Genomic DNA, 21501 nt, shown 5'->3' with positions numbered 1-21501 from the left:
TTGAATCTCATTTCTCTCCATTGTTTCTGTCCAGTCTCTGCTGAGGAACTTCTCACATAATGAGTGCATTGAGACTTTCCACCTCCTGTGCTGACAGGGCAGCCCTAAGGAAGGACAGCAGCCAAACACTAACCAGCTGCTTGGTTTGATGTGAGGGGCTACTCGTCCCTGCTGTTTTCATATTGCAGTGAAGTTAGAGAACAGTAAGGCTGGATCCATCAGCTAACTTTCAGTTGCTTATTATTTATGCTTGAATAAAGGGGGTGCAGTGGAGTTGACTGAATTTGCGTTTCTTGAAATAGTTTTTTGTCATGCTAGAACAGAAACTGAAATTTAATCAGAATCAACTAGAGCAGTAAAAATAAGGACTTGGAGCCGTGATAAACTTTCTCACTGCCAACTGAGCCACAGTAACTGTGTGTGTTCTTAACCCATGGAAAACAGGCTTGTGAGTCCTCCTTTCATTACAGATCAAACCGAGCAGTGTCTGCATGTGCACAACTTGAGTGGGGATGGTAACTACAGCTCAGATGACCTAAAGTTTGCAGCAGTTCGGTTATGAGCACAAAGCCTCACTGTGCTCATAGTTGCACATAGAGAGGCTACAATGAGAATCACTGTGCTGAGGTCACTCAGGATTTGTCCCTATCCCAGATATGCATTCACTTCCCACCCAGGAGGGTCTTCCTTTGTTAACATTCATGCGTATCAGACATCAGCAAAGGGAAAAGCTGGAAACAGCCAGGTTGCCCATCAGGTAATGGCAGCTGGAAAGAGCCAAGCTAGAACTGCAAGAACTTGTCAGCAAACACGTTTGAAGCGTGTGTGCGTGTGTTAGGGGATGGTTAACCTCCAAAATGTAGAACATGAGTTCTGATGTTAGCGTGAACATTTATGAAATCAACAAGGAAATGCTTGCAGTGATGGAGAAGCAGCTGTTGAGCAAAATCATTAAGGGTTGTGTCTTCAAACTGAACTAGTTGTTGCTTTCTGGGGCTTGGATCTGTTCCAAACCTTTCTTGCGTCTGCCACCCTGTGCTGTTAGCTGACGTGCTTGTTTTGCTCTAGGCCCTTTGAGGTCAATGAGAACAACAGTTCACAGAGGAATTCACTGGAAGAGGGAATCAAGCCTGAACAGAGAACCAACTCTATGTCTGGGTAAGTGGATCAGGCATGTTCTTTGCCTAGGAGCTGACAGGTGATGGAGCAGATGGCTTCTCCTTTTTAGCAGACATAGGGTGTAAGAGGAAGTTTTTTGTGGAGAAGGGGAAACTGTGATAGGAACCATCTTCTTAGGAGAAACTGACCCGTTTTATGTGTCCTTCCAATTTCCCCCAGTGATGTCCTTGGATTTGATACTTAACAGTTGACTGAGGGTGTCAGTCCTTGCCTTTTGATGTTGAAGACAGGCAGATAAAGAGTTGTGGTGGACCAGACCAGCGTACCTTTCACTGTTTCTCTCTCTGCCCAGGTTGAGTCCATTATATCTTGGAGCAGGGGATCCAGTGGCACCTGTGCGGACAGCCAAAGCTGAACGGCGGCACCAGGAGCGATTGCGAATGCAAAGTCCCGAGCTGCTGAGCGGTCAAGAGAAGGAGCTTTCTCCAGCAGAACGTCGTGCTTTGGAGGCAGAGAAACGAGCGATGTGGAGGGCAGCACGGTGAGGCAGAAGAACCTTCGCTGTTCACTAGGCTAGTTCAGGAAAAGGGGACCTGCTGCATGTCTTTTGGATTAAGTGGTATTAAAACAGGGAACAAATAAGCCTTCCGGAGTCAGGTGTTTAGGGGAGGTTATATAGTTCCGTTCAAACAGTGCAAAGCATCCGCCGCTTGGCTGAGCTCATCTGCTTCTGACAGCTACATGGGTGAGATGTCTCTTGTCTTTCAACAGCTCTTGCACAATCATGAAGACAGTGGAGTTTTATTAAAAAACCTAACTTAAACACCTTTATGTGACAGTGAATGTATTCCTTCCCTCTCAGCACACAGCTTCCCACCTCCTTTGTACCACGTGAAAAAGATGGTATTTATTGAAGCTGCAAGGTGACTTACTAAAAATGAAAAGAGTGTTTCACATACTGGGAAACTTGCCAAGGCCAAGAAATTAGCAAAACAAGGGCATTCTTATCCACACAAGCTGTTTCGTCAGCTATTAAGAGTGATTAAAAGTTGTTTTGAAAGATAGAGAACTTTCTATCTCAGAACTTAAGACCTGAAGCTAGTCCAGGCATTTACTATCTCATATAATTCCTTCCAAAAATTAGTTGAGCTGCTCCTATAACTAATTATAGTTTTCTTCCCATAATGTTTCTGTAGGAGGCATTCAAAGGACAATCTGAAACAGTCTCTTTTGGGGTTTGAATGAGAGCTTTTAGAGGAACAGGGCTGCTAGTGACTCATCCATGCCAGCCTCCTAGATATGACGCTGGAGGGATTACCGTGAGTTGTGATATCACTTGGCAATTCCAGTGTTTGTGCTTAGACGTGGATGATAATGGTGCTGTTGTCTTCTGGGGAGGCTCTGAGGATGAAGAAATACACAGTGGAATCCTCAGTGAGAGCTGACTAATTATATCCAGGGCTTTGAGGTACAAAGACTCATTGTTACTTGATAATGTATCAGACCTTCTTAGGGTTTATTTAGAGCTGGGCTAATGTTCCTAGTACCAGGGCTTTTGCCCTTCAAAAAAAACTTTCTTGATATGCTCCAGCTCTTTGCCTTGGATGAATCCTTTGCCTGGTCTGTCTCAGCTGGAAATTTTCTTCTGACATGCTGCCTCCGTTTCACTGCACAGCCCTGTAATGTCAGAAAGCTGAACAGGTCACTAGAAAGCCTGTTTGTTATATGGAACCCTGATTTGGAAAAGATTGATTTCTGTCATCTTGTAGCACGTTTGTTAGACCTTTGAAGCTGGCCCTGCTTTAAACAGTTTTTGGATCAGGTGACCTCCAGAGGTCCCTTCCAACCTGAATTACTCTGTGAGTCTATACTTAGTTATCTCTCCTTCCCCAGCTCCCTGCTAATGGGGCTGTCTGCATACAGGCAGAGTGGTGAGTCAGGGTGGCAACAGTGTGTGCTCTGGCAGGATTGTTTCCACCCTGTACTATTGTAGTACCCTGTACTACATGCTTCAAAGACTGGGGGATTCTGTTCCCTGCTCTGATTCACTCAGTGTTCCACTGTATTTGGCATCCGACACCTGTTCTAGTGGATGCTGTTTCCATGGTTTCTGTCACAACTTTTTAAGTGGCATCATTTGCAAATGGAAGTTCTGTGTCTTTATGTTAAGCCAGGAACAACCCTTTTAAAAAAATAGAAATGGAAGAGAATTTGTAAACAATGCCTGCCAAAACAGACGCATTGCCCTTGTGTTACAGGGCTAGAAGCTGTGTAGGTCTTGTGGAGCCAAGTGTGTGCTTACAAACGATCACGCAGAAGAGGCTGTCTGGGATTGAGATGATGAGATCCAAATTCTTGCTCTGGCATATTCTTTCTTACAATGTTGGACAGATGACCAAGTCCCTCTGTGCTGCAAATGCATGGAGAGAGGGCTGTAATAGCACTCCTCTGTCTCACAGTAAAGCAACGAGCGCTGACTAAATACAAAACTGACTGTCAGTATGGTGTGCTTAAGCACCACAGTGTCATCAGGGGTAGACACCTTGCACAGAGTTGCTGCACAGTCTTTGCACCTATAGAAGTTCCACTGTTGTATTTGATCCAAGAAAACAGAAGTTGTCTGTCAGGCTTCTCCTCCTGAAAGCCAGCATCGCTGTGCTTGGAGAGGCAGTACGGGCTGATCTGTCATCCCTTCCCCATTAGATACGCAGGATTTTCTCTCCCACGTGCCTCCACTTCCCATGCATATTTCCTCATACGATGGGGCAGGCTTTATGAGGTAATGTCAGCTCTGATTCCTCCTAAGCATTAATGTATCCAAGGAACAGGAGCTTTGTTAGAGATGAGTGTAGGAAGGAGAACTATGATGTTGTCTGCACAAACCTTTGAAAGCAAAGCCATTCATTGCAAGGACATTGCTCTTGTCGCAGAATGTACACCACTTGCCTCAGGACATTGTGTTCTTCCATGAACTTGTTGCTGTTGCCAGCAGGTAAAGAAATCCTGAAAAATGCTGGGTGAAGGGGCCAGGATTCTTTTAGATGATCGCATGATTTGCTCCTTTAACATTACTGGTTTTGGGTTAGCTAGGATTTTGCTGAAATTGCTTAGGGCACAGTAAAAGCTCTACATTACACTGTAGAAGAGTTAATGAGTGTTGAGGATGGTGGTTTTGTCCACTATGGGCAGGAAAGAGATCTCTGCGTTCCAAACCTTCAGTCTCATCTCTTCTAAGCGTGTTTTCTTCATGGAAAATTAACTAGTGAAGGGAGAGCCTTTTAGAGGTAAGAGTATATGAGAAGGAGAAGCTACTTGCACCTGTCTTGCTTTTCAGTTAGCAGATACGTGTGACTGGTTTTAAGTTCTGCAGACCAGGTCCTCGCCTCCGCTTCGCTTCTGATACCAAGGTGTAGCTTTTTATTCAGTTCTTAAAGAAGTGCTTGGCTGATCCTTGGGTAGGGTTAAGGCCTTGCTTATTTTTGCATTGGCAGGAATCAGTCAGTCACCATGATATGTTCCTTTTGTAAGACAAGGACGGACTGTTCCCTCCTACCACAGATCTCTCAGGATGATCTGGTCTTCTCAGGATCCCTCTTCTGTAACTGCTAGACCAGGCACAGTGACATGATGGCAGCCAGGGCTCAGGTCTTATTTCCAGAGGCCCCCAGGCAGCACTGTGTGTGCTGTGTGGGAGAGAGGACTGGATGGCCCTGCACATGGCGCTGCAGCCTCACTAACCTGTATTTTCTTTAAATGCATGCCACTGATTTTATTACTTTCTTTCTAATCTTCTATCTTCTGCTTCTTTCCAGTTCTCTGATCTGTGTGCTGTCACTCGTGACCCCATCAGTTTTGCACCTTCTTGGGCTTTCCTTTTTCTCCCTGTGTCATCAGTGCTCTGCCAGGACATGTGATGCGCCCCCCCCCTTTCCCACCCCCACCCCCCCAGCACACACCCCTGTGCTCTGTTGAAATAAACACACTGGGACCCATGCTACATAAGTGTTCTGGGCACACACAACCGCTGGCATTCGTGCCATAGGAGGAGTGTGGTTAAGAAGGTACAGGCATATACCGAGGGGGGCAGGTATCCAGCAAGGGCTATATGCGTCTTGGCAGTTCTCTACCATGCACATGCTATTTTACAGATGCACTCACCTCTTCAACTGCATGTGTTCCAGGGCCTGTGGCAAATAGACCTTTTGTAATGTGCTTGTCCGTTTTGCTTCCCCTTTTCTGGTGGTCAAACAAGGCGCATGCTAACAGGTGGTCAGATGTATGTATGCAAACGTACACTAAGAGACTCTCAAACGTGTGCACGCACACTCATGCCCTGTACTCCCTCAGTTTGCTTCACACGTACACACATACACACTTCTTTGTAACTACCTCCTGGGCCTTTTCCATTGGTCTGCTGGGTGTTTCTAGTCCTCTCCTCCTAGCCTGCGAGGAGGGCAGTCTCTAGATGCTGAGGCTCTGACAGCCTGTGCTTTGGGCACATCATCCCAGATTGCCCTCTGGAGGTTCCTGCTTCGGCAGCAGTTGGTGTTGCACAGGATCAGATATAGGAGCCTGTTTTAATCAAGGCGACCCCTATATCAGACCCGTATTTCTCCTTGCCAGGGTATGTTCCTGTATCTGTTTCTTTCTTTCCCTGCGCTTGTCTGCTGCGATGTTCATCACCATCATCTCCTCTTCCTCCTCTTCTTCCTCTTCCTCCTCCTCCTCCTCCTCCTCCTCCTCCTCAGATCCTCAGCTCTTGAAGACAGTATTAAACAGTACGAGCAGGATCTGGCCAGGAAGCTGTACCAGTCCCGACAACGGGCACCTGCTCCCGGGGCCAGGCCAGCTCAGATGTCTAGTCCAATGCAGAGTCACGCCTCAAGAATCCCTGGGTCAGGAGGCCAATCCAGGTGTGCACAGCCCCCTCCCTGCCAGCTGCATGCTTAACAGTCCTGTCTGTATCCCTGCATCCTAACGCAGTGCTCCCAGCTGTGCCCTGCTAGGGGTAGGGAGGAGATGTTAGTGGTTGCTGGTGTTCATTTCCCTGAGGTCCCACAGACTACCGGCAGTTGTCTCAATGAGAACGAGGGGGGATGCTGGGTCTGTTTGGGAGAAGGGAGCGGACATTTCTGAGGGCTGAGCCGGCTTTCTCTGAGCTATTGCACAGTCTCCTGATGGCTGAAGAGGGTTAAGAGGCAACACACTGAAAGCACAGAGGAGAACAAAGCTCTGAGAACTGATCCTACTCATTTGAGCCCCTGCGGTTCTTTTCCCACCTTGGGTTGCTCTCCCATCGTATATGGCACCTCTGGAAAGGCCTGCAGCTTCTCAGTGCGTTGATGCTTAGCTCTAGGCTCTGTCTGTTCAACACATGTGATGGCATGTGTGTTTCAGGATGACAGCAAGCCAAGCGGTTCTCCTCTCCTGCTTTGAAAGTCTGTCTGCCTCAGGGAACCGAGGGTGCTTATTTTTGCCTTTCTGCACTCAGCCCGTTGACTGTAGTCTGGCTGCTGGGCACAGAAGGCGGCATGATCTCTTATCGAGAAGGCAAAGTCTGATGTCTTCTTCTCCCTCCCTCGTTTCTGAGGCAGGATGAAATCACTTGAACAGGACGCTCTTAAAGCCCAAATGGTTATTGCCAAGTCCAAGGAGGGGAAAAAACGCAGCACACTGGAGCAGCTGGCAGAGTCACCTTCACCTGTTCCTACCCCATCACCAACACCACTGGAAGGTACTGTATAGCTGCCTCTATCTCCGGGGAAAAAAGTTAATGCTTCCCTAGCTTAACTTGCTTGAAAGCAGACCTGTTGAAAGCAATTTCCTTCTTCAGCCTAGACTGGAAGGTCCTTTGGGGCATATGACATCTCTCAGCATAGGATATGGTATGAACCATACCTCACATCTGCCGTATGGTTCCAGGGAACCAGGGCAGAAATAAAACCAGCATCGTGACTTTTTTTTTTTATATATAAAAAAAAAAAAAGAGGAAAGAGGCATTTGTTCTGAGAAGGCAGTTTCTTTCCTGAGCATACTCTTTTATCACACTGTCATGGTTTAACCGCTGAAACCAGGCCACTTGGGACACACATTTAAATGCTGCTAAATGGGAGGGACAGATTCAGGGAAGTGTTGCATATAACACAGCTAGTCACTAAATACTGCTGTTCTGTCCTCTTTTGCAGATTGCAGTCCCAGAAACGTCACTTCACCGGGAAGGCTGGTATGACATAATTCTGCTTGCTTTTGTTATCTTGCCTATAATCTTGGGTTTTGTCAGTTACTCGGCTTGGGTGTGGACTGTGCATCTGGGCTGTGGGATCCTGGACTTAAGCCAGGTCTGGCTGTCTGACAGATGGGACTGTGAAGGGGCCACAGTGGATGGAACTATGGCATACGCGTTGATGGAGGCACCCCCCCTTTTTTGCAACTACGATGTGACATCTGTTTTCTGTTTCCCTGTTTTATTATTTCATCCTTTTCTTAGTTCTTCGTCTCCCTATTCAGAAAGCTTTTGACTTCAGCAACTTTGGCCCCTTGTTTCCTCAACATCGTGAATCTGACAAGTGAAGCTGAAATCAGCATTTTGCTTTTTCTAAGCACTGTATAAATGCAACAGGACATTTTGCAGGGAACTTGTCAAAATTGGTAAGACAGACAAACAGAAGAGTGGAGGCGGCTATGCAGAGAGGGGACCTGGTTTTGCCCAAGGTCACACAATACAGCCAGCGCTAGATTGAAATCCTGACTGTGCTACAGCCATCAGGAATCTTGTCACAAATTTTCCCATGGAAAAAGGTTTCCTACCTAACTTGGTGTGCATATGCATTTCACCAGAGCACATAATGTTTTCTCTGTAACCTGGAACCCCTGTCCTGGCACCAGAACAGCTAAAAAGACATTTTGGCAGAGACGCCCCATTTTCAGAGGCTGTATCCAGCCACTCTTGGCACTGAGAATGATGCTTTGCTTCTACTTTTATCTCTGCATAGATTGCTCAGCTTGCTACTGGTTTTCCATCCATTTCTCTCCCCTTACTCTCTCTTCTCTGTTTCTTCTCTTTTGCTGTCCCTTCTAGTCCATATCTGAAAAGAAGTTTGACTACCGGGAATTTGCTGCTATTCCTTCCTCCAAACCTGTTTATGAAATCCAGGTATAAACTGCATGCTGCACCATCTCGTTAGATTGGTTAGGGCTTGGTTTGGTGGAAGTGCCTGCACATGAATGATGACCTTCAGAGCAGAGGTTGAATGATTTGAGGAAGTCCTCTCTCAAAGGCCCTGGCTGTCTGGGAGGCAATGACAACCGGCCATGCTGTATAACTGAGGGTTTACTGGGGGCTTCAGTCAAGAGAAATTGTAAAAAAGTTGGTCCAGATGGTTTTAAAATTAATGACAAAAGCTTTGCAAATGTAAAGCAGCTACATCTTCACCTTAATTGATCCTGAAACATTTTTAAGTGAAAGATGGGAACTAAAAGGGAGGAAAAAACTATAGAAAATGATTGCCAACAGATTGCGAAGTGGAGCAAATGTTAACTTCAAACTGGAATGTATCCAGCATCCTGTCTGAGAAGCAGCTGTGGTGACAATTCTCGTATGTTGTAACTCTGCTGTAGAGGAACTGTGAAGTAATCACGTGGTAAGAGGACCCCGAGTTCCAAGGGTGAGCACCATGGCGAGGTGGTTTTCCTTCCTAAAAGAACCTCCTTTTATTTACCCTGTTTTGTCATAGAATCACAGTTGAGGTAGGAAGAGACCTCTGGAGGTCATCTTGTCCCGCCGCACTGCTCAAGCGCGGCCACCTAGCATCAGTTGTCCAGGACTATGAACTGCCTTTCTTGTATTGTCTGGGTTAGTCATGAACTGATTGCGTTTGTGACACGTGATTTTGAGCTGATACTGTATGTCTGTAACTTTTATTTTTTTACATTTTTATTTTTTTAGTTCTTTGGGCTTTGTTTTTTGTTTTGTATAGACAATTAAGCAGATACCTGCAGTTAGGTTTGTGTTGTGTGTGGAGAGCTAGCAAGTACTGATGTGTTGAGCTTTAACTTGGTGTCATGACACAAAGATCCCAGGTCCAAGGTGTCATCCCCAAAGCCAGGCAGACTTTAGCAGAGCTGCAGTTTGAGGATTCTCAGGCAGTTGTACATTATTTGATGCGTATTCTTGGTTGACTCTTCTTTCGCTGGTGGTATCGCTAAACCCTTGGTAGTCATCATTTTCACCAAGAATCCCTTCCCTTTTGGGCTGTGCACCTGTCCATGTTCTGCACCGAGGGAGCTGGAGGGCTGGCCACTCAAACCCCAGTGGCAGCTCTGGACTACCTCAGCTTCTCCAAGCCTCTACTGAGGCCACAGTGCAGCACTGTGTCTTCATGCAGCTGAGAAGGTGCCTCCAAAGGAGGCTACAGCTCCAAATCATCTGGCAGTTCCTCTGGACCTCTCTCAGCAGTGCAGTAATTAAAAGACAGTATTTCTTCCTGGCCATAGTCGCACGACTGTGTCGCTCACTTTGGATCAGTGCAGTGCTAGTCTGGCTGAGCTGTGTTCCTCAGCGATGCGTGCCGGAGTCATCACAGCCCCCTGTGCTCTGCTGTCTGCTGTTTGTGAAGAGCATGACTTCTACTATATGTTTACTTTATTTCTAAAGCACTAATTTCGCTGAGAATCTCCCCCTCTTTCTCGCCTCCTCCAATTTTGCTGCTTGCACAAAATAGGCAAGTTTATATGGAAATGAGGGCTTCTTGCACCCTCACAGCCGTGAAACTTCCCTAATGCTTTCCGTCTAAGTGTATAGAGCCGCCATACTTTATCCTACAACTAAAGAAAAATTAAGCTACTCCTCACTTGTGCTCTTGAGCTGAGCAAGACGACCCCTGAAAGACAGATTTTGATCAGTAGTGGCCAGAACTTTCAGATGAGTTTGGCGGCGTTAAACTTGCTGAATACTGAGCTCTTCTGAAACCCTATCCTTGCGTTTGTGTAGCTCGGAGAAATGTTCGGCTCAGCGTAAGTATTGTGTGCAAACCTAGAAAGAATAGTGCAGGTAACAAATGGAGCCGCTTTCGAAGCAAACAGAATACCCCAACAGAACAGTTTGATCTTTCTGTCCTTGAAGCACTGTATACAGCTAGATGAAATTCTCTTATGTCGGCAAAACGTGTGCAGCTTGGCACATTTACGCCTGTCCCCAGAGTAGTGCTGGTGTTCAAGCCACCTCAAGTTTGTGACCATGAGCAAAGGCGTTTTCTCATGGTGTTGTCACTCTGGTCTGATGAGCTGCAGACAGCTCTGGCTGTTGGAGTGGCCTTCATTTTGCGAAGGCTTTAAAATTTGCAGGAGCTGGTGGAGTTTCATGGTTTCACTTAGCCATTTCTCCAAAGCTGTCTCTGCCATCCATTGGAATGTAACTGCTTCCTATCCCACTTCAGTTCTCTCTACACACCTGAATATAAAGAAGAACGTTGATTTTGCCTAAGAAGCTAGGCCTGCAAACTGTGCAGATGGAGAATTAGGATCCAGGACTCTCAAGGAAATGTAGCTCATGTCTTTGCTCTCCTCCCATGTTTCTACTCATTTTCTGTAGTCTTTACGCTTGCTGCCTTTCACGTCGCTTCCTATCCTCTCCTCCCTAGCCATACACAAGGAAAAGGAGGAGAGCTGTGATGGGCAGCCACACACCTCATCCTGCAGTTCAGGCAGCGGGCTGCTTGGCTTCAGCGCAGAGGATTAATGTTGTAATCGTGTGCATTTACTGAGGGTCATGCCCTGGCTGCTGCATCACCAGTGCCTTTGGGGTGAAAGGTTCTCTGTAGTGTTTTGGAAGGCTGGAGGTGTGGAATTACCTGGCACTAGTGTTACAGAGGTGGATGCTCATGTCTTCTGTTCTTTTGCAGTCACCTGATGCAGCTGATGATCTCAGACACATAGATGACAGAAATAACTCAGGTAAGCTCATGGTTATCTTTGTACTACTTGCTTCCTGCCACAGTTCTAGAGGGTTCCCCTTTGTCTGCTTGTGGAATCAACCCTGAGGACTTGAACTTCTTGCTTCTTGAATGAATGTCCTATTTTGTCCATTCTAGAATGAAACCTCCAAACTTGCCACATTCAGTTTTGGGTAGGATATTTGCATTGTGCTTTAGTGATGGCTAATTTGCTGAGAATGGTGTGTAACAAGCATGCCTCGTTTTCTTCTGGTTTTGTGTTCTGGAATAAAGAGTGCTGGTAGAATGTGGATGGGAATTTTTGGCCTCTGTCCCCTGCTTTAAGTGGGTAACATCCATTGCTGAGGGTCTGCCTTGCGCCCCCTTTGCTAGAGCAAAGAACCTCGCTGCGTGCAGCAGGCACCTGCAAATAAATTCATCCTGGTTTAAGACTCGAGAGCATTTGGGTGCTTGAGAGTACCCACGTGACTCTCCAAGTCTGTGCTTGTGGATCTGCGTGGATGGTTACCTAAATAAAAAGTCATTAAAGCTGTGACTGCTGTGGCTCTTCAGGCCGTCCTAACTACGGGATGTGTTTCTGTCCCCAGCTATAATCGACAGGCTCAGACTCTCTCTCACTTCATTCTAGGTGGCTGTAGTAGTAGTGTGGAGCAGGGCCGGCCTGCGCCTTCGTAGTACTTCTCTTGCCTTCAGCAGTTGATGCTGGTTTTCTTCTACCTGTTTGCAGCTATTTTTTCCCCGCTTTAATTTTAGGCAAGGAAAATTTATCTCTTACCTTGGTAAATCTCTCTGAGAAAGGCTGCACTCCAGACAGCTGATCCATGTGGGGGCCATTTCTAGAAGGAGGTTCTGCTACACAGATACTCAAGAAAAACTTCCTTGCAGAGAACAACAGCTGTTCCTCATCGCTTGGAGTAAACCTCTCAGCCCCGGGATATTTTCTTGAGGTGGTCCCTTCAGTCAGCGTACATAACTAGGAGGGCACTGAAGGGTTGGGAAATAATCAGAAATTGCTTAGGGGCTTCAGACCTCGCAGTTGCCTGGCATTGCTCTTTGTTGCCCTCAAACAGAATAAAAGCCATATCAAGAATGTGATGCTCTATCAAGAGTTTCTTAACCCAGTCCTTAATCCTTAATTCACCACTGCATGAGGCTGTGATGTGTGTGAGGCACCAAAAAACTGCAGGCTTTCCAAAATCAGTTTGGAAGGATAGCAGCTGAGGATGCAACTAAGCTCTTTGGGTATGGGACAAAGCTCTCAAGTGTTTTTTTAGATTCCCCACCCCCTCTGCCCAGCCTCATTCTTCCAGGCAGTGTAGCATTCCAGCCAACATACAGGCTTTTATTTTTTACGTAGATTCTGGCAAGTTATAAAATCTTTATGAGGAATTTAAAAGATCCTTTTCTTGCATCGGTTCCAGCTTCCTGCTAGGCTTGGTTTTGTCTCTTTTCAGATACCCTTCTCCGAATATGTGGAGAAAATAGTTGGAATAAAATACCTGGGAAAATACTTGACTGTTAGAGTGCTTTTTACTCCCATTTTTCTTCAGTGTAGAAGGAAGAGGAAAGGAAACCAGTTACCAAAGATCAAAGGAGTATATGCTGAACTCGTTCGAAACAGCACTGTGTGTGTGTTCCCCTCCCACTCCCACAGCTTCATTTGCAACTCCCAGCATTTCAGGCACCACTTTGACGTCTCCTATCAGGCCTTTCACTGCTGTGTGTATTTAATACAGCTTTAAAGAGATCTGATTGCTATGATTAGTGACACCTTTTCTCTGTACGCCTCTACACACACTGGGATTTTAATCAGAATTATCCTTGGTCATGGATTTATGGCTTTTTTTGATCATAGGGTAAACTCATAAGCAATTCCTAAATTTTATGCTAGAAGAGCGTTATAACAGAAACTCCAAGGTTATCTTACTGCTGACTGCTGGAAAGCGTTAGCAACTCTCTCTTCTGAACATCTTGTCAAAGCACACCATTTTCTTTTGTCCATTGCAGATGAGCTTTAAGAATCTTTGCATTCTCAGGTCTGACTTACAGAATCACAGAATGGTTTGGGCTGGAAGGGACCTTAAAGACCATCCAGTCCCACTCCCCTGCCACGGGCAGGGACACCTCCCAGCAGACCAGGTTGCTCCCAGCCCCGTCCAGCCTGGCCTTGAGCTCCCAGGGATGGGGCACCCACAGCTGCTCTGGGCAGCCTCTGCCAGCACCTCACCACCCTCACAGTAAAGAATTTCTTTGTAATATCTAATCTAAATCTACCGTCTTTTAGTTTAAAGACTCAATGACTTCATGGTCATCATCTTTTAAATGTGTTTAAAAACATTTATTCCAAGGTTTGCAAGAGGCCATGAATTTATTGAACTTCATAATAACATTTTTAGGGCGGCACCATGGGATGTGTTTGCTTTATGACATAACTTTTTCAGTTCACTTTGATTTAGAGTCTTTCCTATCTTGTAGCCATCAGGTTGCAGAAATACACACTTGATAATTTTGAATTGCACTTACTACTGGGTACCTGCTTATGGTATGTAAGAAACTACTTCTGTCCTCACAGTCTTTGTCCACTTGGGATGTCTAATATCTACAGCAATTCATACAGGAGAAGTATCTTTTAGTCCTACACTGGACTAATTAGTACTGTATAATTACTGAGTCTAGGACTCAGCTCAGCAGCTCATGTACACGTAGGAATGAAAGATTATCTCTCCACCTTCTCATACCATTAATTTATCCCCATCCAGCCTTTTTAGTCACCTCTCCAAAGACTTGCGTCCACCCTTTTGTTCTCCAGACTTCCATTTTAGAGATTCTTTCCCACCAAAATGCCGAAATTTCACAAAATTAGAATCTCTAGATTTATACTAGTTGCAATGCCTGTGCTCTCTTCTAGTGTTTTCTGATTTCTCTCATGGGGCAGGAGGCCTGTACTGGCTCAGAATACACCAGTATCCTGTCTGGCAGGAAGTGAGTTCTTTGGGAAAGACTATAAGAAACAAAGAAAATGAGCTTGCAGAGATGCATATTCTCAATTTTCTGTAATCACCTATTAAGTAGGGGTGTCTTGAGCCAGGTATTGTATCTAGATTATCAGTGGAATGATCCTCTGTAACACTATCCTAATTCTTTTTTAATCTTTCTTGATGCTTTGTGGCATTGGGTTCCACAATTAGGCATTTTGTTTACTGTAATTCTGTTTCATGATAATTTCCTTGGGTTTTCCGGGATGCAGTGAGTATCTGTGTCTTACTGATTCTTTCTGTACCATTTATGTAGGCCAGTACCATATCATACTGGTTATCTTTCTTCCAGGCTGAAGAATCCTAGTTCTTCTTTGTGGGAATCATTCTGCTACCCACTCTGGACCCTTTTTATTTCATCCTTGCCATTTTTAAGTAGAGAAGTAGAACGGGGCTGCATGCAGTATTGCAGGTGCAGGTATACGATGAGTTTATGCAGTGGCAGAAGGTGCTGTGTACCTTCTCCCATCTTTTCCGGTATCTAATCCTCCAAAGTGAAATGGTATTGTTGAGAAGTGTGCCGGTCTTTTCAGAAAGCTCCCCCTAATGACTGCAGAACCATAATCTTATTTTAAGGATGCTGCATTTTATATGCAATTGGGATTATATTACTTTTACTGATCTTAAGTATCATCCAGTAGCGTACAAATAAACTTGCTAGGTCAGCACGAGGTTCTGGCTAGTCTGATATTGTGTCTGATGTGAGCCACTGGGAATGCCAAGAAAAAAACATAAAAGAAGAAAAGCATAAAGTGATTCCTCCTAGAATACTACAGGCTGCAACAATCTGCAGTTTGGCGCTTTCTAAGCCAGAAGTCTTCAATTTTGGAATTGTTTCTTTCTTTCTTGAATCTGTTCACATTTGCAGTAAATTTCACCTTCCACACCACTGCCCAGTTAACTCTGTAAAATCCTAGTACCCTTTTTTTGTAGTTGAGTTTCATTTGACTGCCCTGATACACGGCTCGGTATCGTCAGCAGGTTTTCTCAATACAGTGTTCATCACTTTTACTCTTTCTTGTTAGCTACCAAATACTGACCCTAATACAGACAGCTGCTCTATGATGTGACAGCAGGTCATATCTTCCTATGCTTTTCCTGTGTTTAAACTACTTACCCACTGAAGGACATGCTGCCTTATCCCTTGGCAGCTTGTTTTCAGTAAGAGCTTTGGCTGAGGAACAATCAAAACATTTTTAAAAGTTGTGTGGTGTGTTGAGATCACTTGACTTGCATGTTTGCTTGCTCCTTTGGTAAATTCTAGTCTAAGAGGGTCTAAAAGGAATGACTTCCCTCTAAGCCATATTTCCTCCCCCAGCCCCCCCCAGTCTGGATTTTGATCTGCATGTGCCCATGCTTTTCTTTTGTACCCGTTTGCCTTGTTTGGAAGTCAGTCATCTGTTTACCAATCCCACTACCCTTTCAAGGTGTGAGATCAGTCACACGCATTTATTTGTTTCTAAGACCTTTTCAAACCACGGGGTAATGCTGGGGTTAATAGTTCAGGAAACATTCTGAACCGTAACAAGTACTCGCACTTGGGTACTGTGACGAGGGGGACGTTGCATCTTGGAGTCTGTCTCTAGAGCAGAGGGTGGGCCACTGGGTACAGCTGAGCAGACTTTGCACCTTTGATCTGATGTATCTTCATAGATTTCTGTATTTGAGGTCCTGTGCTATGTTCAGAGACTTTAGAGAGGCTTCCCAGGAGGCAGTTTGCACTCGAAGGGAAAAATCTGTGGTTTTGTGGAACTTCTTACACAAGTATCTCACAGCAGTTGCTCCAGCCAAATTATGGCAAAGGGCAGATGTTCCAGGCGTATGTCAGAGCACGTCAGATAAGCTCTACCAGCTCCTTTCAGGAGAGTGAGGAGCCACCGTAACAGCAGTGTGCTTTAGGTACAGAACACATCCTAAAAGACCAAGTTAACTGAGAGTCTGCCCTGCCAGAGGATCTTTCCTGGAAAGTTCTTTCGGCAAGGAACCCAAGTCACAGTCTTAAATTTACAGAAAGGACTTTGTCGTGTGACTTCAGCATTAAGCAAGGCCAAAATGCTCACGTCTCTCATTGGCTGTGGCATTACCATACTGGTGGTCACACTGCTCTTCAGTGCATGCTGCTGTACTGAAACCAGTGAAATGGTTGGAGCACTGGCTGACACCTGGGTCCTTTCAGTATACTTGATTTTTTTCCTAAGGCTTGGCACTTTCAATAATTTTCAGTGAATCGTGGGTATTAGGGACAAGTATCTTCCCACGTATGTGACTTCCTTCCCAGAATCCACAGTAGTCGCTACCTGAGCTACAGATCACCTAAAAGTCCTGGCCGTGGGATTACTGTAAATCACCAAGACTTCAGCCGTGTCTCAAATTCGGCACCCTTATGTCAGCATTAACTGGATCAGCTATATACTTAACGCTGGCTCTTAAAAACTTAACTTCTCTTGTCTACACAGTTCCCCAGGAGCAGGACGGGCAGCCAGAGGAAGAGGACATGTTAGTAACGCGTGATTCATCAACACCGACTTCATCAGCACTTGAAGAAATGGCCCTGTACAGCAGCAAACGCAAACTCCGACACAGCCGGCGCAGTTTGGAGGCTGCTGTCCCGACGTAGAAGATCTGATGCACCTGGGCGATGGAATAGCCCAGCACAGGCTTTTTGAGCTTCCTGTGCTCCGGGGATAGCACTGGACTGCCCACACTGCTGCCTCCTGGACTCTGGATGGGAACTGAGCACCCCGGGGAGCATTGTGGTCAACTAACTTCCTTCAAGGCTGTGAACCGCCCTCTTTTCTCACCCAATAATGCACTGGGGCATGTCCTAAACAAGATGGGACAATACTAGACTTACTGATGGCAAATTGAGAGGAGGTGTGGGTAGGACAGTGGGCAGCTGCAGCTTGTTAGCCTGTAAATATTGTGTGTGGGGGAAGGGTAGGACAGGGAGAACATATGAGTGTGAGAGTGTGTTGGGCTCCAGCTGTTATTTCCTCAACTTGGATTTTTTAGTGGTTAATGTGGGAGCTTCTACTCTGGTATGAATTAGAAGGAAGGTCCAGCCTGCCTTTGCTCCTATTTAATTTCCATTCTTTTGCCAAAAAGCATCTCCTTCCACCTCCCACACCATGTCACCTCACTTTCTTTTGGGAGTATGTGGAAATGGGTAGCTTGGAGGCAAAAAAAACAAAAGAAAACAAAAAAAATTTTCAGCGAAGTGCCTCCCTCTGACACTGACACCTGTGTGCTCAAGCAAAGACAACTGGATAAGCAGGAGCCTGTGCCAGCTCTGTGCCACTTGCCTCTGTGAGCGCAGCAATCTATCCCACGTAGCAAACTGCTCCTGCCAGTATTTAGTGCTGTTCTGGGGGACAGGTACCTACCCGGATTTACACGTAACTGCGTGTATCCCTCGCACGCGGTGTGACCCACTCTGCAAGCACACTGCACGGAGTGGCAGAGGAGGCCAGGTATCTGTCTTCTGTCAGCACCACGGCTGAATTGGTGAACCAGGGCAGAAACAAGAAAGGAGCCGAACAGCTGTAGCAAGAGTCTAGCAGTGTGCATGTGTGACAGCAGTAGAGAGCAGAATAGTTGGGGATTAGGATATGGTGGCAGAGATAGGAGGTATAAACAGCAGATAAGGTAGCGGGTTAGGATTCAGGAAATGGGCAAGGGTAGGAAGTGGCGATGCTGGGGTCAGGTTAGGAGTCCTGGGGTCTTACAGGTAGGAGGATACTAGCGGGTGAGTCCACTGTGTTGCCCGCTAGCTGTGAAATGAAACGTGACGTTACGGGGGTGCGCAGTGTGGGGCTTTCAAGGAGCGCCGGCCAGGCAGGGAGCACAATGAAGTAGGGTGGGTCTGGCCTATACCTTGCAATAACTACACAATTCTACTCTTTGCCAACTTGTTGGCTTCAGACCCCTTTCCATGTAGAACAGGGAAGATACATGCTTGCCCATGCAAGAGGAGAAAAAGAAAATGAAAAAGGAGCAGGGGTGTGATTCCTGGTGTCCATGAGTGGAACAAGGGCTGTGAACAGATTCTGTATCAAGTGAGCTCTGCAGATGTGGAGGAGACAGATGCTGCTTATCGCTCTGAAATCAGTCTCTGCTGCCCACTACTGAAGTAAAACATCCCTTTTCTTCTTTTTTTCTGTTCTTTCTTTTCTTTCTTTCTTTTTTTTTTTAAATGCCTCTAGTAAGGAGAAAGGCATCTGAGCTTGTCAGTAATCTGATCTGTCTACCCTGATAACATTGGTGCTCTCTGCTGAACCCCTCCAGCAGTAAGACCAGAGTTGGACCTTAAGCCTTTCAGTGACTCAAAGTGGCTTGGGAGTGACAGGCACTTCTGCTTGTATATTTGCTGAATGAAAGAACTGGATGCAGTTTCTTTTAGTTGAGAATCTCCCTTCATGCCAAAATCCAGTGGATCATTTTAACTGACTTCATATGTTTTAATTTTACAGAGCTTTGAAGGGGGAACTCTGATAATCTCAAACTGCAGCTAAGGCTGCTTCCATCATCAGCAATTTGAGCTTTTCCTTTTTAAATCTGATTTTAGCATTTGCTTTTTAACAACAGCAATTTTGGAAACAATCCTGGATTGGTTTTGGTGACTAACTTGTGATTCTTTTTTTCTTTTCCCTTTGCGGTACCTGGTGCCAGGCTCTGGGTTCTCTCCCATTCTCTTCTGAGAGACTCTGAGGGAAAATTAGCGCATCAAGACTGTAACTAGTGAAATTTGTACAACCAAAGAAATCTATTTTGTGGTTCAAGGATAATAAAGTTTACTTTACATTTTAGAACCTTTAGTTAATGTGGTTTAGCCCTGTGTGAAGCCTGCAATTTCTGTATCAACACTTTGGTTCCTCTGACATACAGTCACCCTGTAAGGTAGGAGGCATACTAGTGATTTTCCTGCTTTTGTGTGCAGAAATCACTGATCATCTAAATCACTGACAGCTGCAGGAACATCAAGATGAGCACATGCTACTCTCGTAAATTTGGTAGAGAGCTGGCATCTGTGCTGAACAGGGAGGAAGAGAACCTAAACCAGCAGCTGTTAGCTTCATCTCTTATGTAGGTTGGAAGGGACTCCTTATTTTGGAAGTGGCAGATTCTCTCTTGGGGTGGGGAGGGAGAGGAGGAGAGGTTTCTGTTCCAGAGAAGCTATAATAGTGGGGAAAGGAAACAGGGGCAAACAAGCGAGATGATATCTGTGGGATACCTGCTTTAGTTATCACACTCATCACTGACACCTATTTAAAAAACAGTGCCCAGCTTAATGGCATACAGGGGAGGGAGGTAAAGTCAAGGATGAGGGAAAAAAACCTACAAGGTGCTGACCAGTGTTACAAGCTTTAAGACAGTACTGATGTTAACTACAGAGACACTCTTAATTCCGTCCGTACCAGGGGCCGATTGGGCACGAAATGCACCTCCACGCTGTTGGTGCCTGTGTGCTCCGTGCCCGAGCCTGCCAGTAAAGGCTGCCCCATGTGATGCTACTGCCTGTGGCAGTGAGGACTGGTCCCTTCTGCTACTGCTGAGCTCTGTGGTGCCTGCTGCCTCATGGGTGTGGGCGAGCTGATGGAGTGCCAGCCCTAAGGCTTTGGCTCCGGTTTGACCAGTTGCCAGGGGTGCATGGGGGAGCGTGTCTGTGTGTGTGAAGGAACACCTGGACGCAGGCAGTAGGTGGCTGGCACAGGAGTAGCCTGGAAGCAGAGCCTGGGCCCTGCTCATCAGCCGATATAATACAAAACACAGGGATAGGAGCAAGAGCTTAAGCCTCTTGGCTTTCTTCACTTGGCTCTGCTTAAGGAAAAATAAACACTAGTTTGTTTACATGATTAAAGTTTTTAAAAAGTTAACACATTTCATGTAGCCCAAACAAGTTCTCCTTAGCGTGGATCAATGAATGGCCACCAGGATATGCCAGCACAGAGGAAAAACAGCCTCAGTGGGAAGAGGGCAGAATTCCTCTTTCTAGAGGCAGTGTCATGCTAGACCTTGCCCTCACTCTCCATCCTGTGCAACGGTTGACTTGCAGGTACAGCTGGAAAAGAGACCTTGGCACACCGCATGGTACCGCAGGAACAGTCTTGTCTTAGTCCAGCTTGGAGGGGTCAAGAGTCTTAAGTGTTGACATACACAAACTCCTACAGTAGATTTCACAGGTCCTCCCCTATAAAATGGAATTTTTTACAAGTGGTTTTAATCGCTCTTCCTCCCCCCCGCTTAGATTGTCATTTTCTTGGGCCAGGTTTACTATGTTATATGTATATACACATCTGTGCTTATTTATTACCTAAGACAACGGAGCCATGATTCGGACATATGCAATAGTTACCACTTTACAAAAGTAAACATTTTCATGAACACTGGCATCCTTGTAAGATTTGAAGCAGGCCATTAGCATAATTTTCCTCAGACAAAAGTACGTAGTTACATACACATCTCCTAAAAATGCCAGCCTGAAAGCCTCCCGTACCACACCCACCCATTGCATATACACTGGTGGGTGGGCAATCCACACCCATTTATCTGCGACTGAGATTTCCCAAAAGTGTCTGTGTTACTGGCCCCAGTTCCAGTTGGGGTATGGACAGAAGGACAGAGATTGTTGCTGTGATGGAAGGTGGCCCAGAAGTCTTAACAGCAAGCATATTCAGAAGAGCTTCAGAACTAGAGAATCTGTCCAGCTGCTTTGCTTTTTAAATGACAAACCTGCTGATGAGAAGCAAAGGAGTAGGGCCTAATTCCAAATGCTCTACTAGATGCAGGTCCAGAAGAGGTGTTCATGCAAGAGTGTCTGATACCTGACGGCTACTCAAAGTATCCACAGAGCTAGCACACAATCACCTCCAGTAAGATGCTGCAGTTGGAGTAAAGGCTGAGAAAGACAACCAAAAAATAATTTTCAGAACTTAACAGCTCTCCTTGCTTTTTAGGTGTGCTGGAAGGATGCTCTTATGTCATCATTAACTTAGGAAATTTATTTAGGGTGGAGATTCTACTATAAATAGGAACAAAAAACCCTATATTTTTTAGTGATAATGCAAAGATCTTCAAGGCTGCACAAATAGAGAATAGAGTACAACTGGTTAGGTAGAAGGTTGGCAAGAAAGAATCTTGCAGCTAAATGCATTTGTATAGCACCAGTAAATCAAAGGCGTGCTACTGGGAGTGTGGAAGGGAAGTAAATGTCATATTGGGACATAGCTCTAGGTGCAAACTTGCAAGACATGAAATAAAACTCCATAACACTGATTTTTGGGCATTGTAGTTTTACTGGAGACTACCATATAGCTGACAACTGTATCTTGTTAAAAGAAAATGGAAAAGAGCAAATGACAGTGAAATGCTGAAGACAGGAACAGGAAAGTACTACAGCA

General features: G+C 45.6%; 1 protein-coding gene across 28 annotated transcripts in view; it reads left to right on the top strand.

Annotated features, from left to right (window-relative positions):
• The window catches only part of SCRIB (scribble planar cell polarity protein), a 116886-nt gene extending 97977 nt beyond the window's left edge, over positions 1-18909 (top strand). For 24 of the 28 annotated variants that reach the window (XM_040585407.1, XM_040585380.1, XM_040585385.1 and 21 more), the window contains 8 exons: positions 1069-1158; positions 1472-1660; positions 5868-6032; positions 6714-6853; positions 7305-7342; positions 8198-8272; positions 11019-11070; positions 16561-18909. In XM_040585407.1, coding sequence (XP_040441341.1) covers positions 1069-1158; positions 1472-1660; positions 5868-6032; positions 6714-6853; positions 7305-7342; positions 8198-8272; positions 11019-11070; positions 16561-16721 — 910 coding nt within the window. In that variant the 3' untranslated portion in view covers positions 16722-18909. The other 4 variants (XM_040585386.1, XM_040585392.1, XM_040585398.1 and 1 more) reach the window with 4 other exon arrangements.
• Positions 18910-21501: the final 2592 nt, after the last annotated feature.

Source organism: Falco naumanni, chromosome 3 (assembly GCF_017639655.2).
Source record: "Falco naumanni isolate bFalNau1 chromosome 3, bFalNau1.pat, whole genome shotgun sequence".
Taxonomy (NCBI): Eukaryota; Metazoa; Chordata; class Aves; order Falconiformes; family Falconidae; genus Falco; species Falco naumanni.
Note: the sequence above shows the minus strand (reverse complement) of the source record. Positions and strands in the feature narration are given on the sequence as shown.